This window comes from Ceratina calcarata, unplaced genomic scaffold (genome assembly GCF_001652005.2).
Source record: "Ceratina calcarata isolate Rehan_Ccalc_2016 unplaced genomic scaffold, ASM165200v1 scaffold127.2, whole genome shotgun sequence".
Taxonomy (NCBI): Eukaryota; Metazoa; Arthropoda; class Insecta; order Hymenoptera; family Apidae; genus Ceratina; species Ceratina calcarata.
This window is the reverse complement of record NW_017133727.1, coordinates 73,592-98,266: the sequence shown is the minus strand read 5'-3', so window position 1 is coordinate 98,266 and position 24,675 is coordinate 73,592. Positions and strand designations below refer to the sequence as shown.

The 24,675-nt window shown below is 35.5% G+C and overlaps 5 protein-coding genes across 17 annotated transcripts in view; 1 reads left to right on the top strand and 4 right to left on the bottom strand.

The window, feature by feature from the left end:
- Positions 1–924: 924 nt before the first annotated feature.
- On the bottom strand, positions 925–7,912 carry NSD (Nuclear receptor binding SET domain protein). Of its 5 annotated transcripts, XM_026816027.1 has the most exons (14): positions 7,292–7,912; positions 6,754–7,027; positions 5,674–6,074; positions 4,866–5,607; positions 4,631–4,797; positions 4,225–4,543; positions 3,895–4,117; positions 3,612–3,804; positions 3,118–3,547; positions 2,771–3,041; positions 2,476–2,696; positions 2,178–2,404; positions 1,734–1,805; positions 1,238–1,323 (listed from the first exon to the last, which is right to left on the bottom strand). In XM_026816027.1, the coding sequence occupies exons 1-13, from the start codon at positions 7,508–7,510 to the stop codon at positions 1,770–1,772; spliced, it is 3,723 nt and encodes a 1,240-aa protein (XP_026671828.1). In that variant the 5' UTR covers positions 7,511–7,912; the 3' UTR covers positions 1,238–1,323; positions 1,734–1,769. The 5 variants fall into 5 exon arrangements, with proteins under 5 accessions (XP_017886728.1, XP_017886764.1, XP_017886773.1 ...); XM_018031239.2 differs by lacking the exon at positions 1,734–1,805 and having other exon boundaries at positions 925–1,323; positions 7,292–7,911; XM_018031275.2 differs by lacking the exon at positions 1,734–1,805 and having other exon boundaries at positions 925–1,323; positions 4,887–5,607; positions 7,292–7,911.
- Dnaaf3 (Dynein axonemal assembly factor 3) lies at positions 7,440–10,227 on the bottom strand. 2 transcript variants are annotated; one of them, XM_026816041.1, is made up of 7 exons: positions 9,758–10,227; positions 9,488–9,677; positions 9,234–9,404; positions 8,972–9,148; positions 8,658–8,892; positions 8,359–8,580; positions 7,440–7,517 (listed from the first exon to the last, which is right to left on the bottom strand). In XM_026816041.1, the coding sequence occupies exons 1-7, from the start codon at positions 10,002–10,004 to the stop codon at positions 7,461–7,463; spliced, it is 1,299 nt and encodes a 432-aa protein (XP_026671842.1). In that variant the 5' UTR covers positions 10,005–10,227; the 3' UTR covers positions 7,440–7,460. The 2 variants fall into 2 exon arrangements, with proteins under 2 accessions (XP_026671842.1, XP_017886670.1); XM_018031181.2 differs by lacking the exon at positions 7,440–7,517 and having other exon boundaries at positions 8,049–8,580.
- Positions 10,228–10,326: 99 nt separating this feature from the next.
- LOC108628898 (histone deacetylase complex subunit SAP130-A) lies at positions 10,327–14,473 on the bottom strand. The gene is given in 10 exon segments (XM_018031130.2): positions 10,327–10,728; positions 10,812–11,005; positions 11,084–11,524; positions 11,629–11,766; positions 11,827–12,268; positions 12,440–12,643; positions 12,742–13,090; positions 13,191–13,435; positions 13,538–13,861; positions 14,251–14,473. Coding segments are annotated over 10 exon segments (2,673 nt in total). The 5' UTR covers positions 14,338–14,473; the 3' UTR covers positions 10,327–10,479.
- Positions 14,474–16,022: 1,549 nt separating this feature from the next.
- Positions 16,023–19,291, bottom strand: LOC108628906 (myotubularin-related protein 9). Of its 6 annotated transcripts, none has more exons than XM_018031154.2 (9): positions 19,201–19,291; positions 18,611–18,811; positions 18,247–18,513; positions 18,000–18,165; positions 17,623–17,915; positions 17,428–17,531; positions 17,000–17,304; positions 16,582–16,908; positions 16,023–16,496 (listed from the first exon to the last, which is right to left on the bottom strand). In XM_018031154.2, the coding sequence occupies exons 3-9, from the start codon at positions 18,400–18,402 to the stop codon at positions 16,096–16,098; spliced, it is 1,752 nt and encodes a 583-aa protein (XP_017886643.1). In that variant the 5' UTR covers positions 18,403–18,513; positions 18,611–18,811; positions 19,201–19,291; the 3' UTR covers positions 16,023–16,095. The 6 variants fall into 6 exon arrangements, with proteins under 6 accessions (XP_017886643.1, XP_017886627.1, XP_017886650.1 ...); XM_018031138.2 differs by having other exon boundaries at positions 18,958–19,257; XM_018031161.2 differs by having other exon boundaries at positions 18,624–18,811; positions 18,958–19,257.
- A 650-nt stretch (positions 19,292–19,941) lies between these two features.
- The window catches only part of Zmynd8 (Zinc finger MYND-type containing 8), a 6,035-nt gene continuing 1,301 nt past the window's right edge, over positions 19,942–24,675 (top strand). Inside the window, exons 1-8 of one of the 3 annotated variants that reach the window (XR_001916810.2) lie at positions 19,942–20,036; positions 20,120–20,379; positions 20,710–21,150; positions 21,249–21,567; positions 21,638–21,818; positions 21,911–23,869; positions 23,929–24,292; positions 24,430–24,593. Coding sequence is in view for 2 of the 3 variants with exons in the window: in XM_026816757.1 (XP_026672558.1) it covers positions 20,729–21,150; positions 21,249–21,567; positions 21,638–21,818; positions 21,911–23,869; positions 23,929–24,281 (3,234 nt within the window). In the remaining variant the exon portion in view is untranslated. The remainder of the gene's footprint in view (positions 20,037–20,119; positions 20,380–20,709; positions 21,151–21,248; positions 21,568–21,637; positions 21,819–21,910; positions 23,870–23,928; positions 24,293–24,429; positions 24,594–24,675) is intronic. The other 2 variants (XM_026816753.1, XM_026816757.1) reach the window with 2 other exon arrangements.

Sequence of the window (24,675 nt, the reverse complement as noted above, 5' to 3'; positions counted from 1 at the left end):
TTATTTATTAATATAGTTAAGTGATGAAAACTTGAATTTGCATACTTTTGGTAGAAGTGAGATAGTAAATTCCACGTACATTACAAAATTGCATGCGTTTGCATTTTATATTTTTGCTTAAATTTTTTTTTTTTATTAAGAACACACTCATTTAATATGTATATTTACAACTTATAATACCTAAGATGAAACACGTTGGCGTCAGGTTCCTCGTTTTATTATGTTCATGTCTTACAAGATCATTCCTTTTTTTCGTCTATATCAGTTATATATTTTTATTTAGTAAAACAAAATAATTTGAAATGAAATAGTTGAGAACGCAAAAGTACAGTTTACAACATTTCATTCCGTCACTTACGATAAAGATTTAATTCACTCAGTACCTCGTAAGAGAGTAAATGTTACTAAAAATAACGCGTAATGGGTGCTATATAAATTTTTAGAAATTTACAAGGCAGTGTAAAGATAGTCGTTTACAGTTTGAAAAATACGATTGTTTTGTTGATGACTATTTGCTGAAGACCGTTATGAAACGGACATGAAATTTTAATTACTTAATGAGGAACGACTAAAAAAAAGTCATACACATTAACTAAGGCATAAATATATTGTACAAAATAAGGCGGAAGTGATTGGGCCCTTAAAAAATTCATCCACAAAAGCATCCAAATTAAACGAAATTAATTTAGCGTATCCTAATGCTATATACCGTATTGTATATTAAAACGAAATAAAATTGTGTCAATACATGAAATTTTCTGTTAGCTGTAGACTAAAAGAAAAAGGGATCCCATGTAAATCTTAACATGTGAATATTCGTACATTACACAGCTTCCGTATTCACATGTAATAGCGTTCCTGTACATGATTATTGCGTCAAGTCTCACATGGAATGAATTTCACAAACCAAGTAATATAATTACAAATATTTCACATTTTTTTTGTATTATCTTACAAGTTAACTTTTTTTTTTGTATTAATTTATACTGCCGTTTGTTGTTCTGTCTTATTTGTCATTACACAATTACGATTTCCCGTAATACGTGTAATTACGCGTGTTAAAATGTGCATTGGGCGAATGAAATTTGAACGTTTAAATTACTCGAACAGGCTGCAACCGATTATAGCTTCCAATTGACTAGACGTAAGATTACTTAATTTTTCTACCTGATCCCTTTGTTCTTTCAATTTTAGAGATAATCGGTGCAATGGTTTTCTTCTTGTACGTTTCGAATTATATTCACAAGACAAATCAACATGCGCTATTGCTTCTTCCTCATCTTCTTTCTGAGACTCCTCGCTCTCTTCGCTGCTTGGATGAACCTAGAAAACGTAGTGTATTATTTAATTTTATGTTGCGAAAATTATGCTATTTGAATGGTGTGCGTAACAGAAAATGGATGTACCTATGACGACTACATTCGAAAAATATACTACTGTCCACAAATACCCATACGAGATACGATACTTTATGTTAAACTAATTAGTTCTAAAATGATGTACAACACGAGAGTGAATCAAATATCCTAATTTAATGATAATGATATGTACACATGGATTAACAAAATTTAGATCAGATATGCCCTCGGAAGAAATTTACTCACCGATTAATATGCGAAATTAAAAATATTTAGAAGATATTTGTTATGGTTATAAAAATAGCTTTTATATCTTACTCTATTATCGAATTACAAGTTAGAAGTCCAGAGATAATATCAAAAATATACACTCACTTGAACGAACAAACTTAAACAGTACAGTGTTTGTTACTACTTCTCACTATTGCCAATCACATGGAGAGGATGCTGGGAACAGTGAAAAACAATTAAAAAAAAAAGAAAATGGATGGTAAGAAAAAAAAATAATTTCTGTTGATAATAAAAGATATTATAAATTTTGCTTGTTTTTAATTCGATGAATATTTTCTGTCCTTCGAAGAATACATGACTATTGTACATACACTTATGAATTTTCGTTCGCATGCTTAGCACCATCACCGTAATTGTCGATTTTATTCGTTGTTTTGTTTATCCATAACGTAAAGGAACAAAGCTAACACTAGAAACGTAAAATAATGTCGCGCGGAACTTAAGGTACGTAAAATAAAAGGAGACCATATTTTTACATCATCTCTATGTGCAACACTGTGGCCTTTTCGTTACAAACTTTCATCTCACCTCTATTATAGAGACCCTCGGCGACGGTTCCCGGGGAACTGATTTTTCCATAGTTATCAATGGACTGTTGGATCGTGTAGAAGAATATTCTTTGTCTGTTTCAGTATCGTTGTCCGAATAATCTTTCTCGTCTTCGGGCAACGTTCTTTGCATATCCATACTTTCGTGAAACTTGCAAACAAAACCATTTCTTTCGCTCTGTTCAAATAGGTTCCCATCTAAATGCACTATTGACAGGGGTACCACATAATCAGTGACTCGATCAACTTTATACTAAAATGTCAAGTATATTATTTACCTTGACAAAAAGCGGCACAACAAAAGGAGCAATGCGCGGACGTTCTACGACCACACTCTTTGCAGTGATGCCAAGGGCAACTGAATCTTGAATCAGCATCGTCGACGATCACGCAATCTTTATGATACTTCTTACCGCATGTCTTTTGGTCGCAAACTACGAATGCTTCTAACTGTTCAATCGGTTTCCCGCATTTCCAACATAACATACGTCTTCTCGATCTAATCAATTTAATTGTCATTATACAATATTACGTGTTACGTATAATCAGTGCCATTTAAAATAAGCAATTTACCTTTTTTGAAGTTTAATTTTGTCGATTTTTTCAAGCTTTTTCTGCTGAATCGGTGTCGTTACTTGTTGCTTTTGTACTTTTAAACCTATAAACCCGCTACAATTTGACGCACCACACAAACAAGCTTTACGAGTTTCTCCATCGGAAGCTAAATTATAATTGAAAGTCAGTTCTTCGCCAGGCTCAATATCGCATAATGCAAAGAGACCTATGCGCGTGTCCCCGTTCACTGTCCATTTTTGTGTCTCGCAGTTAGGCGAACACGAATGATCTACAATTATCGAAAAATCCGTTTTAGTCTTTGCTCTGTCACTCTTATAAATCTGGCACAGATAAAAGATACCTACTCATAAAACGACTTAAATTGCCTTTTGGTTCCGCATCGATCGTTCTATTATTATCTATAGTTAAAAAGTAAAAATTCTCATTTTTTAACTCCTTTTTCCTACGTAATCTTCGTTTATATTCAGCCTCGTCTATAACTTCGCCAACATATTCGATTACAAACTGTCCAGTTTTAATTGATTCTAAACTTCTAAGACCCCAACCACGTCCTGCAGTATGAAATGGTTCCATAGCTGGATATTGTCTTCGTACAAACGCCTGATTGTTACACTTGGGACCAGCTGGACAAATACCAGGACTACATTCAACTAATAATATTCTGTTAAGGCAGTCTGTTCCTGGTGCACATGGATTGTCCCATTCCGCGTCACAGTCACACGCGACGATACTTTCCACTTCAGTTGGTTTCACATTGCCAACCGGTTTGTTCACCTAACCGATGTAAATTATCAATTATTTTGCATTATGTAGATTCTTAAGTTTCATATAAATTTACCTTTACTTTAACGTAAGGTGCAGGCTTCAATTCTCTTGAGCCATTATCTTTCGACGTAGCTCTTTCAATTTTTAAACGCTGGTGAAGTTGACTGGCTTCTTGCAAAGCTCTACGATAACTACCGTCCCTATTTTTTCTACCTATTGGTGGTTTTATATTTGCATCACCGTCTTGATAAAGAAAAGCACGTCCTCTGCGGGATAGATACCGTTGTGTATATACGTATATAACATCGTTTATCGTATTTAATTTAGCTCAGAGACTAGTTAAGAATTTTATTCACCTATGGACCCAATGGTAGTTATTTGATCCCAAGAACATGACACAAAATTTACCGGGGCTGTGAGGTACAGCTTCTACGTTTTCAGGAATTTCATGAGGATAACAAATACGGGATGGCCACCAACGATAATTACCAAGTTTGACCCACACAACTTCTCCGTACAAAGGCAACCTACCAGTTTCACAATCTTCACAAATAAATGCACCGTCTGGAGCATCAATTCCTAAATTCATGCAATTGTCAATTAATATCATCATCATCATCATCATCATCATCATAATCATAAGATTCGCTATGTAAAAGTGGTATTCGTATTGGTAAAACAGATACCCAAGCATTCAAGATGAAATGACGTCGGACACGTGTCGCAGCAAATAAGACTTCCACCTTTTGTACATAGAAAACACCATGCCGCATTCACCGGAGGCTGCGGTGCTTTGTAATGCTTCGGACAAACTATTTGACTGCCGGTTAAAATTACTGAACCAGCGGGTAAGCAAGTTATAGACGTATGGTAAGACGAAGGACAACGAACACATCGTGCCGATCGTTCACTTGGAGCTCTCGAATGGCTGTCTTGAGGATTATCTGAACTGCATGTATGACATACATGATATGGACACGTTAAACGGCCGCCTTGCCAATGAGACTGATAACAGAAATTTAATAAGTAAGTGACAATATTCCACTTTTTAAATCATATTCACTTAAATATTTGTCATGAAAAAAAAATTACTTGAGGCCACGACATCAGACAGGACGAGTGGTAATGTTTTCCACAGGCCAACACAGAGCACCTTATTCTATCACCTTCCCTTTCGTTACATATAAAGCAAGCAGGTGCGACACCCGACAAACAATCGATACATTTAAACTGTTCATCTTCTTGCTCCTCCGTTTTACCTAGAATTAAAAATAATTTTAACTGAACATGCTACAACATAACGTATATTATATATTATTAAGCGTACATTCTACAACACTAATTTTACCATTGCTCTCATCTTCATCAGCAATACTTTGTTTAATGTCTTTAATATCGTCTAGAATCTTATCATCCATAGTATTCTCATCAATGGAATGTTCCGGACTAGATTCTCCTGGTTTCACACAAGAAAGATGGAAATACGAATAACAAGGACCTTTACATCTAGTCAACTTCCCAGTTTTTTCACATATTTGACAAACTTTTTCTTGTTTCATTCCTTTGAAGAGATTGTAAGGTCTACTCCTTTTTGTTTCTGAAATGCCAGTTTCATCTTTCTCAGGCTTGAGTTTTGATTTTTTATTATTATCCTTAATAGCCGTATCTAAATCTATTGATAATTCGTCCTCATGATCTGATAAATTTTCTTTTGTACTGGCACTGTTACTGTCTGACGCCTGATACGGCCGATATTTTTTTCGAAAAGTAGCACTCATAGTGTCCCAAGTTTTCTTCAAATATTTTTTAATATCATTCTCTGATGCATCCGGGTATGCGTCTTCCATCATGTCTCTGGTACGTTCATAATACACTTCAAATACACCATCCGCGCTCTCTTCGAGTTTATGCTCTTTTTGCGTAACAGAGTTCTCATCGTTAGAGTCTTTCTGATTTAAAGGAGACAACGGAGGAGTATCTGAATGGCTTTTACCGTTTTCAATGTGTTTCGATATTCTTGACCTAACCCTGTCCGTTTTGTCTTGTGACGATTTATCCAGTTCGTCTACCTGCATAAAGGAAGGTAAACATGCTACTTTACCTCTTCACGTAAGATGTTTTGTTAATATACTTACATTGTCTTGTCTAGCTCGTTTAGAATCGGGTCCACTCGAATCACTTGAACTTTTTCTTTTACCAATCTTATCCTTTTCACTCGATACTTTAGGTGATCTATTTCTTGAATGTTTTGGTTTCGGTTTAAAAAGTTCAACACGTTCATCAATGTTCATTGCTTGAACTTCCGTAGCTTCCGCAATCGCGCTTTCCCACTTAGACTTCATACCAGATTTAATGACAAATGCCCCTGCATATCTTGCATCTTTTTTTCTTACTTCTGCGGTTATTGAATCTGATAATTTTTGAAAGTCTTCTAGACTTGTATATGGAATCATGTAATTCGATGAAACCCAACTATGACGCCCTTTGTCGCCGAAGTATCGGACATGTATCATTAGCAACTGTGACCTGCCAGTAGCTAAGTAAACAAATATTTATACATACATATACATTTATATAAATTAAGTCAGTTAGCTTAAAATCATGTAAACACATGTAGACTGCCCAGGTTTAAAATACCCGACTTTACCAGTATATTTTGTGGGTTTCGGTAAGAAAAGATGTTACATACAAACGTAGATTGTTTAACGCATTATTAGAAAATTACAAAGAAAAATATGAAATTTCAAGACTACAGTGATAGACACGATTGCTACGATATTGTGGTGGAATAGATGAGCTATATTTACATTTTCTTTATACTAGTTTGTTTACAGGTTCAATATCCGAGGTCGTTCAAGTTAATAAATTCTGTTAAAACCAATAGTATCTGGACTTCCCATTGGTCTGTCTTACATTATATTATTCTAACATACAGTAATTAAATGAGTATTTAATAAAAATTCATATTAATTTAATAATTTCAAATAGAAATCACAGCTTCCATAAGACTACACGTAAATATCCTGTTCGCTCTGAATTCTATACTTCTGATCATAACTATTTAATAAAACATTAAATAGTTTAGTTGATATAACATATCTTTTCCTATTTAGGAACCCGTACCCGTTGTTGAATAAAATTCGAGATTTTAAACATGGAAATTCTGCATAAAATTGTCCAACTTAAATAATTGCAAGATTGAAACAAATGATTACCTCTATATTTGTAGTATACTCTCGAGACAGGGTCTAATGTTATCACGCAAGGCCAGAAGGGAAAATTACCAACTCGTGCCCATGCTAATTGACCTAATATCCAGCTGCAGTCCACAGGAGGATCAACCAACTTTGGTGTAGTTTCTTCCAATATGCTTAAACTGGTTGAGGAATTGCTTGTGTCCTCTGCGTCATTAGATACATTATTTTCATGTATCCTACCATTAGTACTATCAAATAAATTTTGATACTGATTCTTTGGCACTTTGGAATTCTGCAAATCACACGATATCAACATTATTGTAAGTTATAGTACTCCTAAAGTCTACAGCAATACAATGAAAGTTGTACGAGAGAAAACAACTGTTATAAGGTATATACACACGTGTATGCATATATGCAAATGCATATTATGCAAGCAAAAATTACAACATTAAAGCATTAATGATTTCTACATGAAATATTACAATACATTAACAATGATATTGATCCTTTAATCAGTAAGATTAAGTAAATAATCTTAAAAGGTGGAACGTGCCTTTGGCGAGCTGGCAACCTCATTTTTGGGAGACTTAGGTTTTATGGTCCTGCCATAACGACTTCGACCAGGTAAAATTTTGTTAGTGTTGATGCTCAAATCATTTTTTACATCCTCGAAGTCACAGTTCGTTGTGTCCAAATTCCCACCGCATTCGTCAAATTCTGAGTCAACAGTTATGTCCACCTTGCTGCTTACTCTGTTTATAGTGGTCATCATTTCTCACCTAATTCAGCATTTTCGCTAATCAGGGACAATAGTTATTCGACACTCTTAAATTGTATGTATTTCTTCACCAATTAGCACAATATAAACTTTAGAAACTGAATACAAAGGGCTCGCGTACAGAAAACAATTTTCATTATCGCTGAAAATAGCCGCGATGGCCGATTTTCAAGGGTTACTTTATTTCTTCAAGGGACAGCAGGTACTTTTCCTGAGCACACAGAAGTCGACGCGTACTACGCGTGAGCTACCAAAAAAAGTAATTCAATGTCCCATAAACAATAACCCTGCTTAATATGTAGAATTTGCAACTCAACCTCACGGGTCTCTGACCAGGAACAGGACGCGTTTCCCGCGATTTCGGGTGATTCTCAAAGCCATGCTTTAGTTTAATTTTTCACTATACCTAATGTTTGGTGATTTTTGTTTTTATCGGTTATTTTTGATGATCTATCATCTTTGATTTCCAAGATAATCGATGTTTATGTTTATAATCATTATGTATGTATGATTATACGCTCAAATACGCTGGTGTAAGTTATTCTGTTTATTACAAAATGAATCGTTTCATGAATAAACTTGACTACGGCTACGATTAAATTTCTACACGTACAACGTTGTGTGTGTGTGTGTGTGTGTGTGTGTGCGTGTGCGCGCGCGCGCGCGCGCGCGTGCGTGTATAAATGAACATTGAATACCGTATACAATTTATGCTTCATTGAAAGTTTTAAATGAATTATATACATAAGGAAAATTGACATTGAAATTTATTTGAAAAATCTAGCAACACAATGCTCTTTAGCATTTATGTCATGAATTTTGCGTAGTCCATATTGACGTACCATACTTTCCAATTCCTTCACGAAATTTTGTAAACTTTCATCTCTTAATTCTATTAAATTCTTTGGTAATTCTACCAACATGATTCCTCCTTTCTTAAGTGAAGATACAAAATTGGGTATTTGTTCGGTCATATTATAAGCTACCCAAATAAATTCAAATTTACTATCATATTCTGATTTTCGCTTAAAAACTTCTAAAAACGCCACAGGATGAAAGATTATCTGAAAATATAACTTATGCAATAGAGTTGAAAAAATGTTATATTATAAGTAAAATTCAAAAGAAAATATTCCAATACTTTATGATTTTCAATATCTGTCCAAGATGCTTTATGTTTTCTATGTCTGTTCCCCTTTGTTTTCCATGATTCTTGTTCCATTTCTGTGCCAGGTGATTCAATTACTAATGTACCATTTAATAAAGAGGAATCTCTATGGGATGCAATAAGATCTTCACATATTGGTTCCCGAGTTCTAATTTCATGTATACTTCTCATAATCTCTCGCTCAGCTACATCAGTCGCTCTCCATTTACTGTGTGTGTGTGGTTTTTTTTTAAATATAGTTCTATTCATGATACGATGATATAAAGAAATCTTTGAACGGATCCTACTTATCCTTTGTATCTCCTAATGTCCAGGAGAAGAAAGGACCATTTGTAATATCTCCTAAATACGCATAGTGTAAAAACCCTGGTCCATACTGTATTATATTATTTAATAATGTGGGATTGCTTCTAATTGGTTCACCTTCTAACCATGTAAATGCAATCCCACTATTTCTCCAAAATCTAATATTGGGACAACATAAATTAAATCATGTAAATATTCACATGTTAACATTGATAAGAAATATTTTGCAGTTAAAAGGCATACCTATATTCCTGTAACGTTAAGTTCGAAACATTTCTGGACTTCAAAATCATATGATAATCCCAATCGAAGACACCTTCCCTATAATCATATCTTGTCTTCAACGATCTCCTAATTCTTTTATCCCAATAATCCACAATAGGAATATTCTCACGTGTTGCACGTTCCCAAAATCTTACAGGATATGGATGATTAATCAATGGTAATGTGAAAGACAGTAAAGAAGGTAAAGTTTGAAATCCTTTAAGAAGACTCACTTGAAAATTGCTTCTAATCGATCTTTATCTCTACGTTTCAAGTGTTCCAAATTTAACCAAGGACAGTCAATTGTATTTGTAGGTATATCCACTAATTGATTGATGCATCTGATCAAATATTTACCTGTAGCAGGTCTTACCAATGTGTTCCCAAATATCTCTAAGTAATAACGAGTTGCCTCTTGCAGTCCTTCGATAAATTTCATTTTTTTATTTCGTTCGATTCCGTATTAAGAAGGGAAAAGATTTCTCTGAATCTTTTATACATACCCAAATCCGGTTCTAAACAAATATTCAATAAAACAATAGATCTGGCAACTTGTTCCAATGTTGGCTCAATTATGTTATACAAAATAATACGATCGCGGTGCAAATAAGATGATGCTATTGTCTTCAAGACATGTCTTGCATCACCAGCACCTACGAGTAATACGTCGAGAGATTCATCTGAACTGTTGACTTCATATTTATTAATTTCGAACTGTATATCCAATGCAGGACTGTATCCCCACCACATATTGTTATTGTTATACTATTTCTGCATTGCACATTTAATCCGAAATAACAAACTGTTGTTGCCATAGCAACAAGCACGCTTCGGCATCATTCCTACTTTCTCCGGAAGAGTACTTTGTGAAAAATAAGATTATTCAATTTGATTAATTTTCACGAGCATAATCAATTGATGGGTACAATGTTTCAGACAATCCCAGATCTTCCTCTTACACTGTAAAACAGTTTTAATGTGGATGATGAATATGAATTTATACATGTAAAATTCTAATACCTATTGTATAAAAAATAAAGTCAGAGATTTGTGTAATAAAACTATAAACATGTTAGTGACAGTTGTCTCATAGACTTATAAAACCATTTATTTTACTCCTATAATATAGATTCTGTGAAACAGATAAAAATAACTCCTCCTCGATCTTTGCTTACGCAAAGATTTCTTATAGACATATTCGCGTTAATCCATTATGCAAATTGGCTCATTTGTCTCTCTTTTTTTGAGCTCGTTTATTGCCGCACCGTTGTAAAATATCTGTAATAGGTCCTTTATGTTGAAATATAGCAATAAGCTGCGTACGCGCTTCATTCATTCCTTCACTAATTAAACTACTACGTTGCATATTCCCTTTAATCAATTCATTGACACGTTCCAGACCATCGTCTTGTCTATTTCTGACATTTTGTTGTGATTCGAGCATAGTCAGGGTCGTTTTCAATTTTTCGTGTACCTGTACACACATTAATTCACAAGTTTCACATGAGTAAATATTATATCGTATAAATACACGTCACACAGTGAATTGAAACTTACTTGTTTCTCGAGGTCAGCGATATCTTCCATTTGTGCAGTGAGGTGGTATACTTTCCAGCCATTTAGTTTCTGTAATACATGTTTCTGTTGGGCTATTTCTGCAACTGTGGGTCGCCTTTCCTCACGAGGCCGAACCTCGCTTGGCCTTCTGTAATGATGAAGTCTACTACCCCACCTATTCTTCCAAGAAGGACCTGTACATTCCGTAGTAATTACTTTCAACATATATTTTAATAACCATTTTATTTTTATATTATATTTCATTCACCAACCTAATAGACTAGGCGTAGGTCGTGCTCGTATCGCAACTGTTGGTTGTTGGGCAGGAGATTTAACAATGTCGCATTGCAAATTCGACGCTTGTTTTTTCTCCGACAATTTCTCCTTCGGTTCTTCCTTAAGCTCTTTTTTCACTCTATCTTCGGTGATGAACTGCATTTCTTCTTCCGTACACCGTGACTCCGTCAACTCTACTCCAGTAAGTTGTTGCTTCCGAGGCTTTTTCCGTGGTGACATTTCGACTGTTGGATTTATAGTAATTCTGGATTGCTCTGGTTCCTCGTCAAGTCCAGGTGACGATGTTGCTGAAACCGTAGTAGATCCAGAACTCTGACAACCTCCACCATCTTGGTCTCCTCTCGGTGAACACGGTGGACTGGACGTTGTCACAGGAGGTAAAGATGCGAGCACAGGAACTAAATTCTTTGCCGTACCTAAAAATTCAATGCCATTTCATTAACCCTCGCGTCGAATGAGATGAAATAAAAAATAAATTGAATAGAAAACGTCGTACACATAATACCATCTAGTTTCCTACCTTTGATAGGTGAATTATCATGATCTCTTTTCCGAAGTATACTTGGTCTTGGAGAAGCATTTGTTTTAGTGTGAGGTTCTTCGTATCCAGGTTCGACGAGTAATCTTATTGGAGTTTGACGATATTGAGTATACGTTCCTGTAACTATCATTAAATAAAATGTGTTTTGTAGACATCAGTAATAATAGTAAAAATTACCTGTGGGCTCGAAAGAATAATAGGTAGCAGTATGTGGAGGGTGCAAATATTGCCCTTGTACTGGTTGAGTAGGCGTTGTATTCGAATTATTGTTTGTACTGCTGGCCGGAGAAACTCGAAACGCAGATGGTTGAGTGGGCTTAATTTGAACAGTTTGTCCTATACCTTGTGGTTGTACCGTTTTAGCAGGCGCCGATGTAACTCTCGCAGGTGCTAAGGGTAAAGGATGCACAGACATTCCAGTAATTCTAGCAACAGTCGTTGATGTAGGCTGCGATATTCGTGTTGTATTTGATGTACTTGCTGTTGTAGCAATTACACGTGACACTGTGTTAAGACTCGACAAGGAAGTCACTGTCTGTACAACTCGAGGCGCTGCCTGTGATTGTGATTGCGGCTGTTGCTGTTGCTGCGGTTGCTGCTGCTGCTGCTGCTGCTGCTGCTGCTGCTGCTGCTGCTGCTGCTGCTGCTGCTGCTGTTGTTGTTGTTGTTGTTGTTGTTGTTGTTGTTGTTGTGATTGTTGTATCTATTATATGATCAACTTTGTTCATATTCGACTAATACAGAGATGCTCTACGCAATGATGGACAGAACTAAGTGGTTGTATACTTACTTGTTGAGAAGGAATTACGATCCTGTTAACAGTACCAGTTGACGGAGTAGCAACGGTATTAATCGATAATTGTCTCCCGACTGTTTGTTGAACGGTAACTGCAGCAGGAGCAGTCACTCTATTGGCGGTTCCAACAACAGGTGCCGATACAGCTATACGATTCACAATGCCAGTGGTATTAAGAGATCTACTTGGTTGATTAGGCTAAAATATGAATTTAGTTTTAGTTACCTTCACCTAAATGTTGCATTACTTTGGGAACATTATAATTTGTATCTCATCACCATGTTACAATAACTTACTTGAATTGATTGAGTCGAAGATCTACCAGTTTGTGCCGTTTGTGATATATTCGATACCTGGGGAGCAGATGGTCTGCTTTGTGAAACTGGTAATCTGGTAATACTATTGTTTGCTTGAAGAACAGGCGCTATCAATCTGGAGGGAGTGCCAGGAACTCCAGTAACCATCGTAGCTTGCACAGATCTCCCTTGATTCGTAGGTGTAATTAAACGAGGTTGTTGACCGGTATACACCGACGACGGTGGCCTTGAAATTCGACTGACCGGAGGTGCTGTATGCCTCTGTGGTTGCGCGTACACCATTGGCGTTGTCTTAGGTTGCCACTGAGAATTTGGGATAGTTGTATTTCTAAAATATGAAACGTCGATTGTACCCACTTGTACGGATATTAAGATACTAGCAGCGCGTTAATCTTGAAATGATTCTATCTCAAGAGATATGTTTATACCCTGCTCTGGTAGTAGGTATGGCTTGTCCTGTATTAGCTCTAACAATAGGAGTAGCCACTGTCGATCTTGGGGCAGATATATTAGCAACTGCAGCTGGTCCCCTGGGTACATGATACGTTGCTGGTATGCTTGTCACCTGCTGTGCCTGTTGTAATAGCTGCTGAGGTTGTGGTTGATTTTGACGTTCCATTGTATTTAACATACCTGGAGATATTATTCTTACCGTAGAGCCCACTGGACAGATCTGTGAAGGAATAGTCGCCAATCTCTTATACTTGCGTAAAAATTTATAAAAATAATTGTCATTTATTCGACGACTCATTTACGAGTTATAATTATCAATTACCGTTGTGGTTATTTTATTTGTTTCTGAAGTAGACGTAGTGCCAGAAGGCACTACAGGTTTCATAACAGGTAATTTCGGATTTATATCCATTGTCATTGATTTACCTACAAGACTAGTAGGTGTTCCAACTGAACCCACTATAGGCTGCGTTGATTGAATATTTTGCATATTACTTTGAACGATACTCTGCACATTTTGCATACTTGATATAGTAGTTAAATTCTGTACTATGCTTTGTACAGTTGTTTCTGGTACACGTTTATCACCGCCACTGTTGACTGAACTTAATGCTGTATTCATGTCGATATTCCTGTAAATTAATCACTTCTTATAATAAGGAACACACATTAATAATATCTACACATACGTATTAAAAGAGATATTTTTTGGATTGTGTTTGATTAACTTTTAATTGCTATTTTTTTTTTCATAATAATCGTTCCCCTTTTTATTCATTGTTAAATATTACTACGCCGAAAGTAGTCAATATTGTAAAAGAAACTTGAAGAATTTTAAACGAATTTGAAGGTTACCTAATTTTCAACAACTCTACAGTGTAAGTAGCCACAATCGAAACGGTAACAGTACTACGAAATCTATAATATTAACAGATAAATAGGTTTGTCACGTAATAAAAACCGATACAATTTTGTCTGAAACTGACAGCAATCAGTACTTTCTGCAAATATCATGATAAATGTACGCGTATATACCTTTACAGAAACGTAACGCTGCGAGACCATTACCGATTTACTATTTGAACACGCATGTGTAACATTTCTAAAATACTTTTGTTTCATTTATACTTCTTGAGAAAAACATTTTATAATCCAAATATACTGGTAACAGGTTCATCACATCACTGCAAAGTTTATAGCGCCTAATGTAAGCACAATACAGTGCAGGTAAATTGTCATAACAGACTTATATGTCTATGCATATGTACAAATTGTACGTACATATGTGATGTATATATACATACATAAATTTGTTAGGAACATTTCATTTTACATCTAAATATATCGCGTGTGTACGTTACATAAAATAACTGGAGCGCCTATAACCTTTTACAAAATCGAGTAATGAAGATTACGCATCATTACTACGTTTTATTGTGAAAAAATTACTTTCATAACAAAGAGAGTATTCCTATATGAAAAATATGTTTTTCTACATTATTCTGAAACATTTATGATCCCTTTCCATCGTACGGGAATCCATAAAGGAGAAGTCGGGAACTGAACCAATCCGAACACTTCCTCTCTTATTCCCCTACCCACTATTCCGGCTGCAATTCCATTTTCAAACGCATCATTCCACTACACATTCTGTCTCGTGATTCCGCTGTCGGTTAAGCTCGTGCGCTTCCTTTCTCATCGAATTTTCACCAAGATATGTATTCAAGTAGTTAACGTCCCACACGTTTCACCAAATTTAAACGTTCACGTATTTGAAAATTAGAAGAAACCGAATTTGTTTGATGGCCTTAGATGGGTTTGAATTCAGTCCACGTTTTATAATTTTATTCGTGACTAGATCCACACTCATCCAAGGAAATCAAGCCAAGCCGATGTTCGGAGTGAGTTAATCTTTAAGAGTAAATGCCTTTCTTGAAACTACGAATGCAACTCGTAAGTTGTTTTCAATCAATTTTGTGCTTTGCCATAGACGCGATTCATGGAAAATTACAGGCTATACGAAGCAAGTGAATAAATCAAAACATTTCTTTCACGTTATTCCAAGTATTTAGTGTGGTGATGAAAAAAAGTTCTTCGTTGTTTTGTTATGTTGCGTTGATGTGTTATGTTAAAACAAATCTGGATTAACGCTGTTAATGCATTATGTGTGTCATCGTATTAAAATTATTTTTATGCGTAAGCTGTACTTATATGAAATTGATAAAATACATGAGAAGTTTTGAATTCCAAGCGAATCACTACAAGATTTCGTTCAGTTTCTTTGTGTACGAACACCTGCCGTGTTTCCCCTCCAATGATCTCCCTCTTTTCATCGGTAGCAAGATAATCATGCTGCCCCTATTCCCCTCTTGCTCTATCTTTTTCTCTCTTATTCGAATCATCCTTCCGAAGTAACGGTAAAAACTTGTCTTTACCCTCTTGAAGATTGTTTTTACATTTGAATCAAGAATACGAGTATAGATAGGGCTTACACACTGTCCAAAGCCTTATTTTATTTTTCTCTCTTCAAATTCTCCATGCATATAACTTTGGTTATCGCAAATAGACGTTTTTTAATAAACGTCCAACCCGTCCAACCTTTTACCGCTGTATAATAATAATTAAACATGATATAAAAAAATATGTGTAATATATATATATATATATATTATATTGTATTTGTATTTACATTATTATATATTGTTATAAAAATCATTCTTAGCTTAAAAATAAAGTGAGTAAAAGTAAACAAGTACTTTTGGGAGTATGATAGATTTTTGGTAAGTCTACTAATTGTACATCATAAATAAAAGGCATCATAAATTTTATATTATGGAATAGAGTGGGAATTATCTTTTCGTGCAGTATCTACAATTTACATCAAGTATTTTGAGATTCTAGGCTTAGTTGTGCTATACGGGTATGTTCATCTTGATTTTCTTCATCGTAACACAGATCAGGATTTGACCGCATTTCCTCTATTGCTCGTTTAATTTGAAGTTGTAATTTGCCAGCGACTTTACGTACCGCCACGTGATTTTGTTTTATTTGAGTTATAGATGAGAGTAAATCTTTCCACGGCGCAACACTTGTATGAGCAAGATAAAGTTCCTTCCATAATTGAATACTAAGAGGTGCAACGCTTGGCCAAATAACCCCGGAGTTCGGTTCGTATAATGGATTCAACCATTTCTCTAATACTTCTGGTCGATTTATGTACGACCATAAGCTACATGTTCTCTCAGATAATCGAAGCTTAACTCTCTCCGCTTCTGAATCGCCTGTAAATTTCGTTTAAATATTATTTAAATAAGAAGTATATTAAAATTATGAAAGTGCAAGAGCGATGTTATTGTGTATAAATACCTAAAAACGTTCCATAATCGGAACAATACGCATGATTGTACAATTCAATTAACAAATCGACTGTATATTCAAAGCTATATTGAAATTGGTAGTGAAGTTGATAAAGACAATCGAGAAATAGAAGAAAAGTCGGGGCATGCGTTAAACTGCTCTGCGAGTTCGATGGATGGTACGGTCCGTGGCGTGTGCGACTGAAAAACTGATGTCCAGCTTGTATCCATTCGCGTTCGATTAAAGCTTGAAGGCCACGCACAGTTCTGCAGTCTGGATTCAATATTGTTTGTGCTAGGCTCGTTACAACTAGAGTAGAATCTCTGCCAGTGCTTCCTGTTCAACGTTTAACGAAATCTTCACGTATTATCGTTATAATCGACGCAAATGTACTTTATCAGTCATTTTATAAATATTGTGTAGATACCATGAACTAGCACTGCTGCTACTTCTTGGTGGAGACATTGAGCAGTTACACAAGCGGCATTTAAAGCGCTTTGCACAGCGGATAACCATCCACTATTATCAAGTCTTGAGATCCACTGGGAAGTAGAACACGTTATGTCATTACAAGCCTCTATCAATTTAAAAAAACTATCGGCTAAATCGTGTGGTCGTGGAACTGTTTTATGTACTTTCCGCCACTGCGGATAAGCAGCATCAATTTCTGTACCACCACCCCTGGCTCTGGAACTTTGAGCTTGGCTAATGGACCTTGTATCTATTATATAACTATCGACAAACTTTATATTAGTAAACGATTAGATCGAACAGATACAATTTTAATAATACTTTCAACTAGTACAATCAGATACCAAAGTATTATAATTGTGTTAACAAAAATATTCCATTTACCCACGTCGTCCTGGTCCTAACACTGCATTCAACAACCTCTCATCCTCTTTACATCTTTTACCGTTAGTACCACACATTGGTTGACTACTTCTTAATAAAATACTCTGCAACAGTAATTAATCAATCGTTTATCAACTATAAGCATATGTGTCCAATGGACTGTTTTATTCTCTTTAGTAATGCACTATTATGTACCCCTCCTTCGTGTCTATAGCATAAAGCAGGAAATCTTCCACCATCTCTAAAATTGGCAGATGATATTATCACTTTATCTTCTACATGCTGTGGTACTATAACAGCCGACGGATAAGAATCACAAACTTTGTAATCTTTATTTAAGTAACTAATGCGCCATTCGTCTGCATGAGCAGTTAATAATTTTGACCATTCGGATACTGGAATAAATGCAGTCCATCCATCTTCTATAGGCGCCGCAATATTACTAGTTGTTTGTGGTTTATGAAAGAAGGGATACTGTAAAGTTTGTTCTAGAATAAACAGAAAAATAACGAATAGTTAATGCCAATGTGAGTCAATAAAATTTTATGTAAAACGACGTAATGTAAGTTTACCTTGCGATGTTAACTTTTCTATAGACAACACAACATTTGTCAAGTCATCTGCTGAATTAATATCTAACTGGAGTATACGGAAATCCTTACATTTCAATATAATACTACCCCCTGAATTTGGAGTATTCAACTTTTTCTCTATAAGATCAATTTTTCGATATAATAACTGAAAAATGTCAACATGCAAGATTTAGTACCACAAAAAGTAATGTTTGATATAAAAATAATTTTGTTTATGAATTCATACCCAAAGCTCTTGATCATTGCCTTGCCGCGAAGACCAGAGTAGATGATGAATACTAATGCACAGTGTTCCATCAATAGTTTTACTACTTCCATCACTCTTATCAATTAATGCAACATTATCGAGTTTAGGAATTAATATTAAGTCGCCAAGTTCCATTATATATTTCGATCAACGATTGTCAATGTTGATTACTTGCAATGTTTTTCAAAGCGTTATATGTTTTGACAGATGTACATAACCTAATGTCAGAATCTCCCGTAATTATCACTGAAAAATTAAAAATTGACGAATCAAAATTATAGACACGTCTGCGAATCGTAAAGGAATGCTTATCACTTAATCAGGTCTTGTAAAAAACATTTACATTCAATACGGACACTAACATACATCCGAAGATTAAATGATTTATCTATAGCTTCCAGCCATTGCGATGAAAGATATGTTGAGATATGTGTATCTACAGGTATATGTAACCTAATGTAAGTTGTAAATTGGTACGAGTGAATGCATTCCTCAAATATTCTTCTCTTTATACATATAAATTCGATCAGTTCGTATTCAGATGCTGCAAGAAGTAAATTAGAAATCCTTAAACTCGTGTATATAGCAATTTGACAACACATAATGCATTTCTTCTAAAACTTGTTATTCTTTATTGTAAATATCGATATATTTCATTTTTAAGATTTGTAATAGTTCTAAAAAGCATACAAATGTATTCCTCCCCTCCTTAACGATAAAATATGCGTGGGTCCTAGCCATTATAATTATTCGTGATATTATACTGTTCCGCTTGGAGTATGATGACTTTATATTACTTCTGCAACTTGTTGCAATGTTACGTGTCGTAATTGGCTAATTGTTAAAATGAATATTAATTTTGGCATGTCGTAAGTGCTGAAATATCAACCGTCTCTTCTCCAATTCGTTCTCTTGTTGTTGTATTATTGTTACCTTGTTACCTTCCGGAGCCATGCCATCCGGATTTACCTCCTTCTACTTCTACTCGTTTCTGCTCGTTTCTGACAGGCTCTTCCCCACCACGGTATATATATATATATATATGTATTGCAATTGCATATGTATGTGTTACATACGTCTAACCCAGCGTGCTCATATTTTTTCCCTCGGCCGAAAAGTGGGGACGACGCGACCATGGTGGGGACCAATAGTTGGTGGGGGTATGCAGTGATTTTCACGGTAGCGCTGCGGAGAGCTTCGCGAACGCGCATGAGCACGCATGAGGGGAATAATAGTGGGGATCGAAATACGGGCGAAAAAGAGGGGAAGCGAGCCTCCAGGGAAAAAATATGAGCACGCTGGTCTAACCTAACCTATTGCGTAACGTAATAACCTGAAAGAAACGATGAAAGACCATGTATACTTCAATTTATTATTCACCGAGCGTAGTCGTACAATGACATGGTCAGACTGGCTATTAAACAATACGGAAATATTATTGTTTTGTATTTTCATTCTCATATAGTATATTCAGCAAGCACAGAATGCGTTAACTTTTCTTGAGTACAGCGGAACAGCATTAAAACATATTTTAACGAGGAATACCTTAGGTTTAGAAGTACCAGTTTGTCAAAATTTTAATAGACGATTCATATGGAAGTGCGTATAGATATATGTATCTGATTTTTATCTGATTTTACATTTGAATCTCTCTGTAAATGCATTTAAAGATATCTAACCTATTTTTAAACTAATAAAACAAAAAGCGGATCATTCTGGATGTCTTGAATCATAGAGCATATGCGTATTTGCATAAAATTTGCACGTAGGTATGTATAATAAACATAAGTATCACTGGATCGCAATATTAAACAAACATTAAATTTTAAAACATCACATGATTTTTTTCTAGAGATTTATGTCAGTTAAAACCGACAGATGGAGATACCAGCGGCGCGAAGCCCGCTGTCGGTAGAGGGGTGAGGAGAGAACGAATGTTCACGCTTTTGATGCAATGTCGTGTTAGTAAGTGTGAGCTGCTGTTATATTTGCTTATCCCTATCGACTGCGATTTCCATTTGAAGGGATTATTACGTTGAACGTGCTGAAAAATTGTACAGGATCCTTTGAATACGTCTGAATATCTACGTTTATGTACAGCTTTAATACATGGTAATTGCTTTGTATGTGTACATATTATAGTGTAGGATATAGCTTGAAGCCCCTGTGCACAGCTTGTTGTTGTATATTTCACAATGTTATTATTAATCAATATGCAGTATATATTTGTTAAACAATACTTATTGCTCTTAAGCAGAACATGGTTTACTTAATTAGAAGTTCATATATTGATCATTCAAAGAATGTCTTCCCATTCTGTTTCTTTAATACAATGTGTTATATTGAATTGTGTTGCCTCAAGAATTGTTGAGTTTAACATATGTACAATGTAATCAGTAATAAATTTTAATTAACTTGTTTTCAATATTATGTTTAATAAAGCATATAGTCAGCTAAATGTATGCAATCAATCAAAATGACATCGGTAGAGGTACAGAAGACTATTGTGAATTCCTCACAATTAGAAAGTTCAGTTGTATCTGAATCACAAGAGATAGTAGAGTCTGTAATCAATAAAGAAGAACAAGAGTCCATTGAGAATGTTAACAAGAAAAAAAGTAAAACTACTATTAAGGATAACAGTAACAGTGCAATGCAAGGTGGAAATGAGCAAAATAAAAATAAAAGTGAAGATGTGATTATATTGGATTATGATGAAGTTACATGTAATATAAATAAAACAGAATGTGAAAAGAATACAGGGAAGTTAGAGATAATATCTTCTGCTTCTGAAAGTGATCCTAAGATGATTAGAAATGAGAAGAAAAAAGAAAGTCCACCTAAAAGTGAAAATGCCTTAAGACGAACAAGACGAAGTTTGGTGTAGGTATTCATTGATTAAAATTCATCAAAGAAACTTAGCAGGATTATTAGTATTCTGTATGGTATGAAGACCAATTAGAGGTCAACCTTTTTTCCAGCGTACAAGAAGGAGATTTATCTTCAGAAGACAATAGTCCGAGAAGTAAGCGCAAGAAAAAAAATACGATCGATAGATTCTGTTGGCGTTGTCACAAGGAGTCTGTAGAAGCGCATTGTAGCGCTTGTCCTAGATCATGGCATCGCAAATGCATAGGAATGCAACAATCGACTATTCACAATTGGATATGCGGAGAATGCGCAGCCATTTTGCGTGCAGATAATGCAGAAACGCGTTCTACGGCTATGTCGCAATTATCTATCGATCAGTTATGTTTATTGTTGAAGCATGTGGTCTCGAGAATGAAGGAGCAGTCTGGTGTACGCATGAATTTTTATTTCTATTCGTGTATCATCTTCAACGAAGTTGAATTTAAGTTTTCGGTTCTAGTCAGAGCCATTTTGGAAACCAGTAGAGCTTTCTGATGCTCCGAACTACCTAGATTATGTAGTGAAACCAATGGATTTAAGCCTCTTGGAATCGAACGTTAAGGCTAAATTATATGGTAGCACAGATGCATTTATGGCTGATGCTAAATGGATACAACACAACTGTATTGTGTTTAATACATGTAGGTATACGGCGAATATAAATTTATTTCAAGTACATCTTAACGACAGTAAGGAAGATAATATTAATTGACATTTAACTTGAATTACATAGGCGGCGGGGTTTATACGGATACATCAAGATTGACAAATGCTGCCAAACAGATCATTAAATTTGCACGTCAGGAGGTATCGGAGATCGAAGCGTGTCCTGATTGTTACGCTCACAGTAGAAACTTACCAAGGCCACAACCATCGTGGTTTATCGAACCATGTCGTCGTCCACATCCACTCGTGTGGGCTAAATTGAAAGGATTTCCGTTCTGGCCTGCAAAAGCTATGCCTCGTGTAAATACTCAAGGTTTTGTGGACGTACGGTTTTTCGGTGAACATGACCGAGCATGGGTTCCGCCACGAGATTTGTATTTATACTCCGAAGAACCGCCTGTTCCGTTACCACGAAAGAGAAAGTTAGATATGGAAGAATGCGTTCAAGAAATTACTCGACATTGTCGAAAGCTCGAGCTCGTGTTCGGACAATTTAAATTTGCGCCTCCTAGAGTGCAATACAATCCACATGATCCGACGCAAATAAAATTAATGTTACCGAATTACGATCTCGATCAGCCCATTAACTGCACATCCCCAGAGATTATTAGTTGGAAGTACAATACGGTTCTGAAGAAGCGTCCTCATGTTAAAACAAGGACACAAAGTGATTCAGAGAAAGCGGATAATTCTGATATTGAAAATAAAGTATCAGACGAAACTAACTTGGGTAAGGAACAAAACAAAGCTGAAAACAAACAATTAGAAGTACGAGAATCAAATAACTTACATGCATTCGATTCAATCACAATGCCGATTAGTGATACGAGTGAATTAGTTGAGAAACCAAGCAAAGAGTCTATGCAAAACGATAAAAAGGAATCAGAAGCCGGGCAAGAAAACACGAAAGAAGAAGAAATAAAGCCAAGTACAAGTAAAACTACTACTACTACTACTACTACTACTGCTAGTAGCGCTACAAACAACTTAACAGGTAAAGATAGTAATGCCACAAAACAAAGTACGAACGGGTCGAATTATGTAACAGAAGGAAATAACAACATTGAAAATGTAATGATTCGTGATACAAAATCTGCGGGAAACTTATTGAAGCAAGAGAAATCTCCGATAATATCCGTAAGAAATGATGTTAAAGCGTCCAAAAAGGAATCGCCCATTAAATATAAAGGGAATGTCAGTAAAATTTCGATAACTTCACAGAAGAATAATCTTAAGGGTGTTAAAAATGTAGGGAAAATTTATAAACCAAAAACTAGGATAGTCGATAAAGTGAATGCTGAGCATGTCTTAAGATCTATCGTGAACGAACAAAGTAAGAAAGTGAAGACGCCTACCAAGATTTCCGTTAAACAGAATAACTCACTGAAAGATAACGCTAAAATACATATCAATAGTCCAACAGTTTCAATTAAATCTGTCCCTACAGACAAAGTAGAAATGGATAACGATATTAGTGATGACATTAAGAATGATAATGTTAACGGTCATAAAAAAAGTGCTACGGATCAACCTGCCTATTTATTTTTCGTTAGAACCGACGGTATACGTAACATGAAAAAATCTACCGGTAACTTGATTAGCGATAAAGAGAAAAATAAAGAATCATCATATGACCAGATAAAAGAAAGTAAAGCTCGAAAGACATTTTCTAATAAATCTCGTAATTGCCCGCAACTTATTCCAAACGCGCTATCTACTACGATGGATGCCGCCGTGAGTTACGTGCCTACTACTCATGAAATAGAGAATCGCGTCGAATACAACATGCTACCACCGGAAGCAGGACCCATTAGTGCCCGTTTGTATTACGATGCACAAGATTTAGCCAAAAAAATGGCTAAACTAATGGAAGAAGCGTATAAAGAAGCGGCGCAAGAGAGTCAACATGGTGAAAGTGATAACATGTCTGAAAATCATCAAGCAACTGTTCATTTCCTAAGATTACAGATAGAACGTATGAGATGGCAACATCAGCAACAATTAGCTGAATTAAAACACAATACTGGTATGTCCGGATACTGTGTTTGCGTCCGTTGTTTATTACATTAAAGTTTTCTATTCCAGATAGAATATTAAAAGAAATGAAGGCGAGTTTAGAAGCTGAACGATTACGTGCCATCGAAGAAACACGTAGAGAAACTGAAGAAGAAAAGCAACGTTGTATCGATGAAATCAAACGTAAGCAATGGTGCGCAGTGTGTCGTCGAGAAGCATTATTTTATTGTTGTTGGAACACTGCTTATTGCGATTATCCTTGTCAACAAACGCATTGGCCGATTCATATGAGAACGTGCGCTCAGAAACCTTCGTTTACCACTATCGTTACCAGTTCCACTCCGAATTCGAATCAACAGCAGGTGATGCCCAGCCTTATGATAAATACACAGCATGTGACGACGAACATGTGGAGGGCCTAGAGCACATTGGTGTAAGTCCCTGAAAAAAACAAAAGTTTATACATTGGATTATAAATAGTTGATCGCTAAACTTTAGCAATACTGTTACACGTTTTATTTCATTAATTTTCACAATTTACGTTTAATACATAAGTGTTTATTGTTACAGCGTTAGAATAGAAGTAGTACTTTATACGTAAATTTTTGTATTGTAAAAATGCAAATAAAAATCATGTACTCGTGGGCTAATACTGGCTTTAACAATTACTTTGTATAAAAACGACCAATCTTGTTTTATGTATTAATTAACGATGATGTCTTGTATGCATTTGGGTATGTATCTTCTATTGCATGCTTCAATCGAAACAAAAAATTTAAATAGAAATTATAAGAATTATAATGTTTCAACTTACAC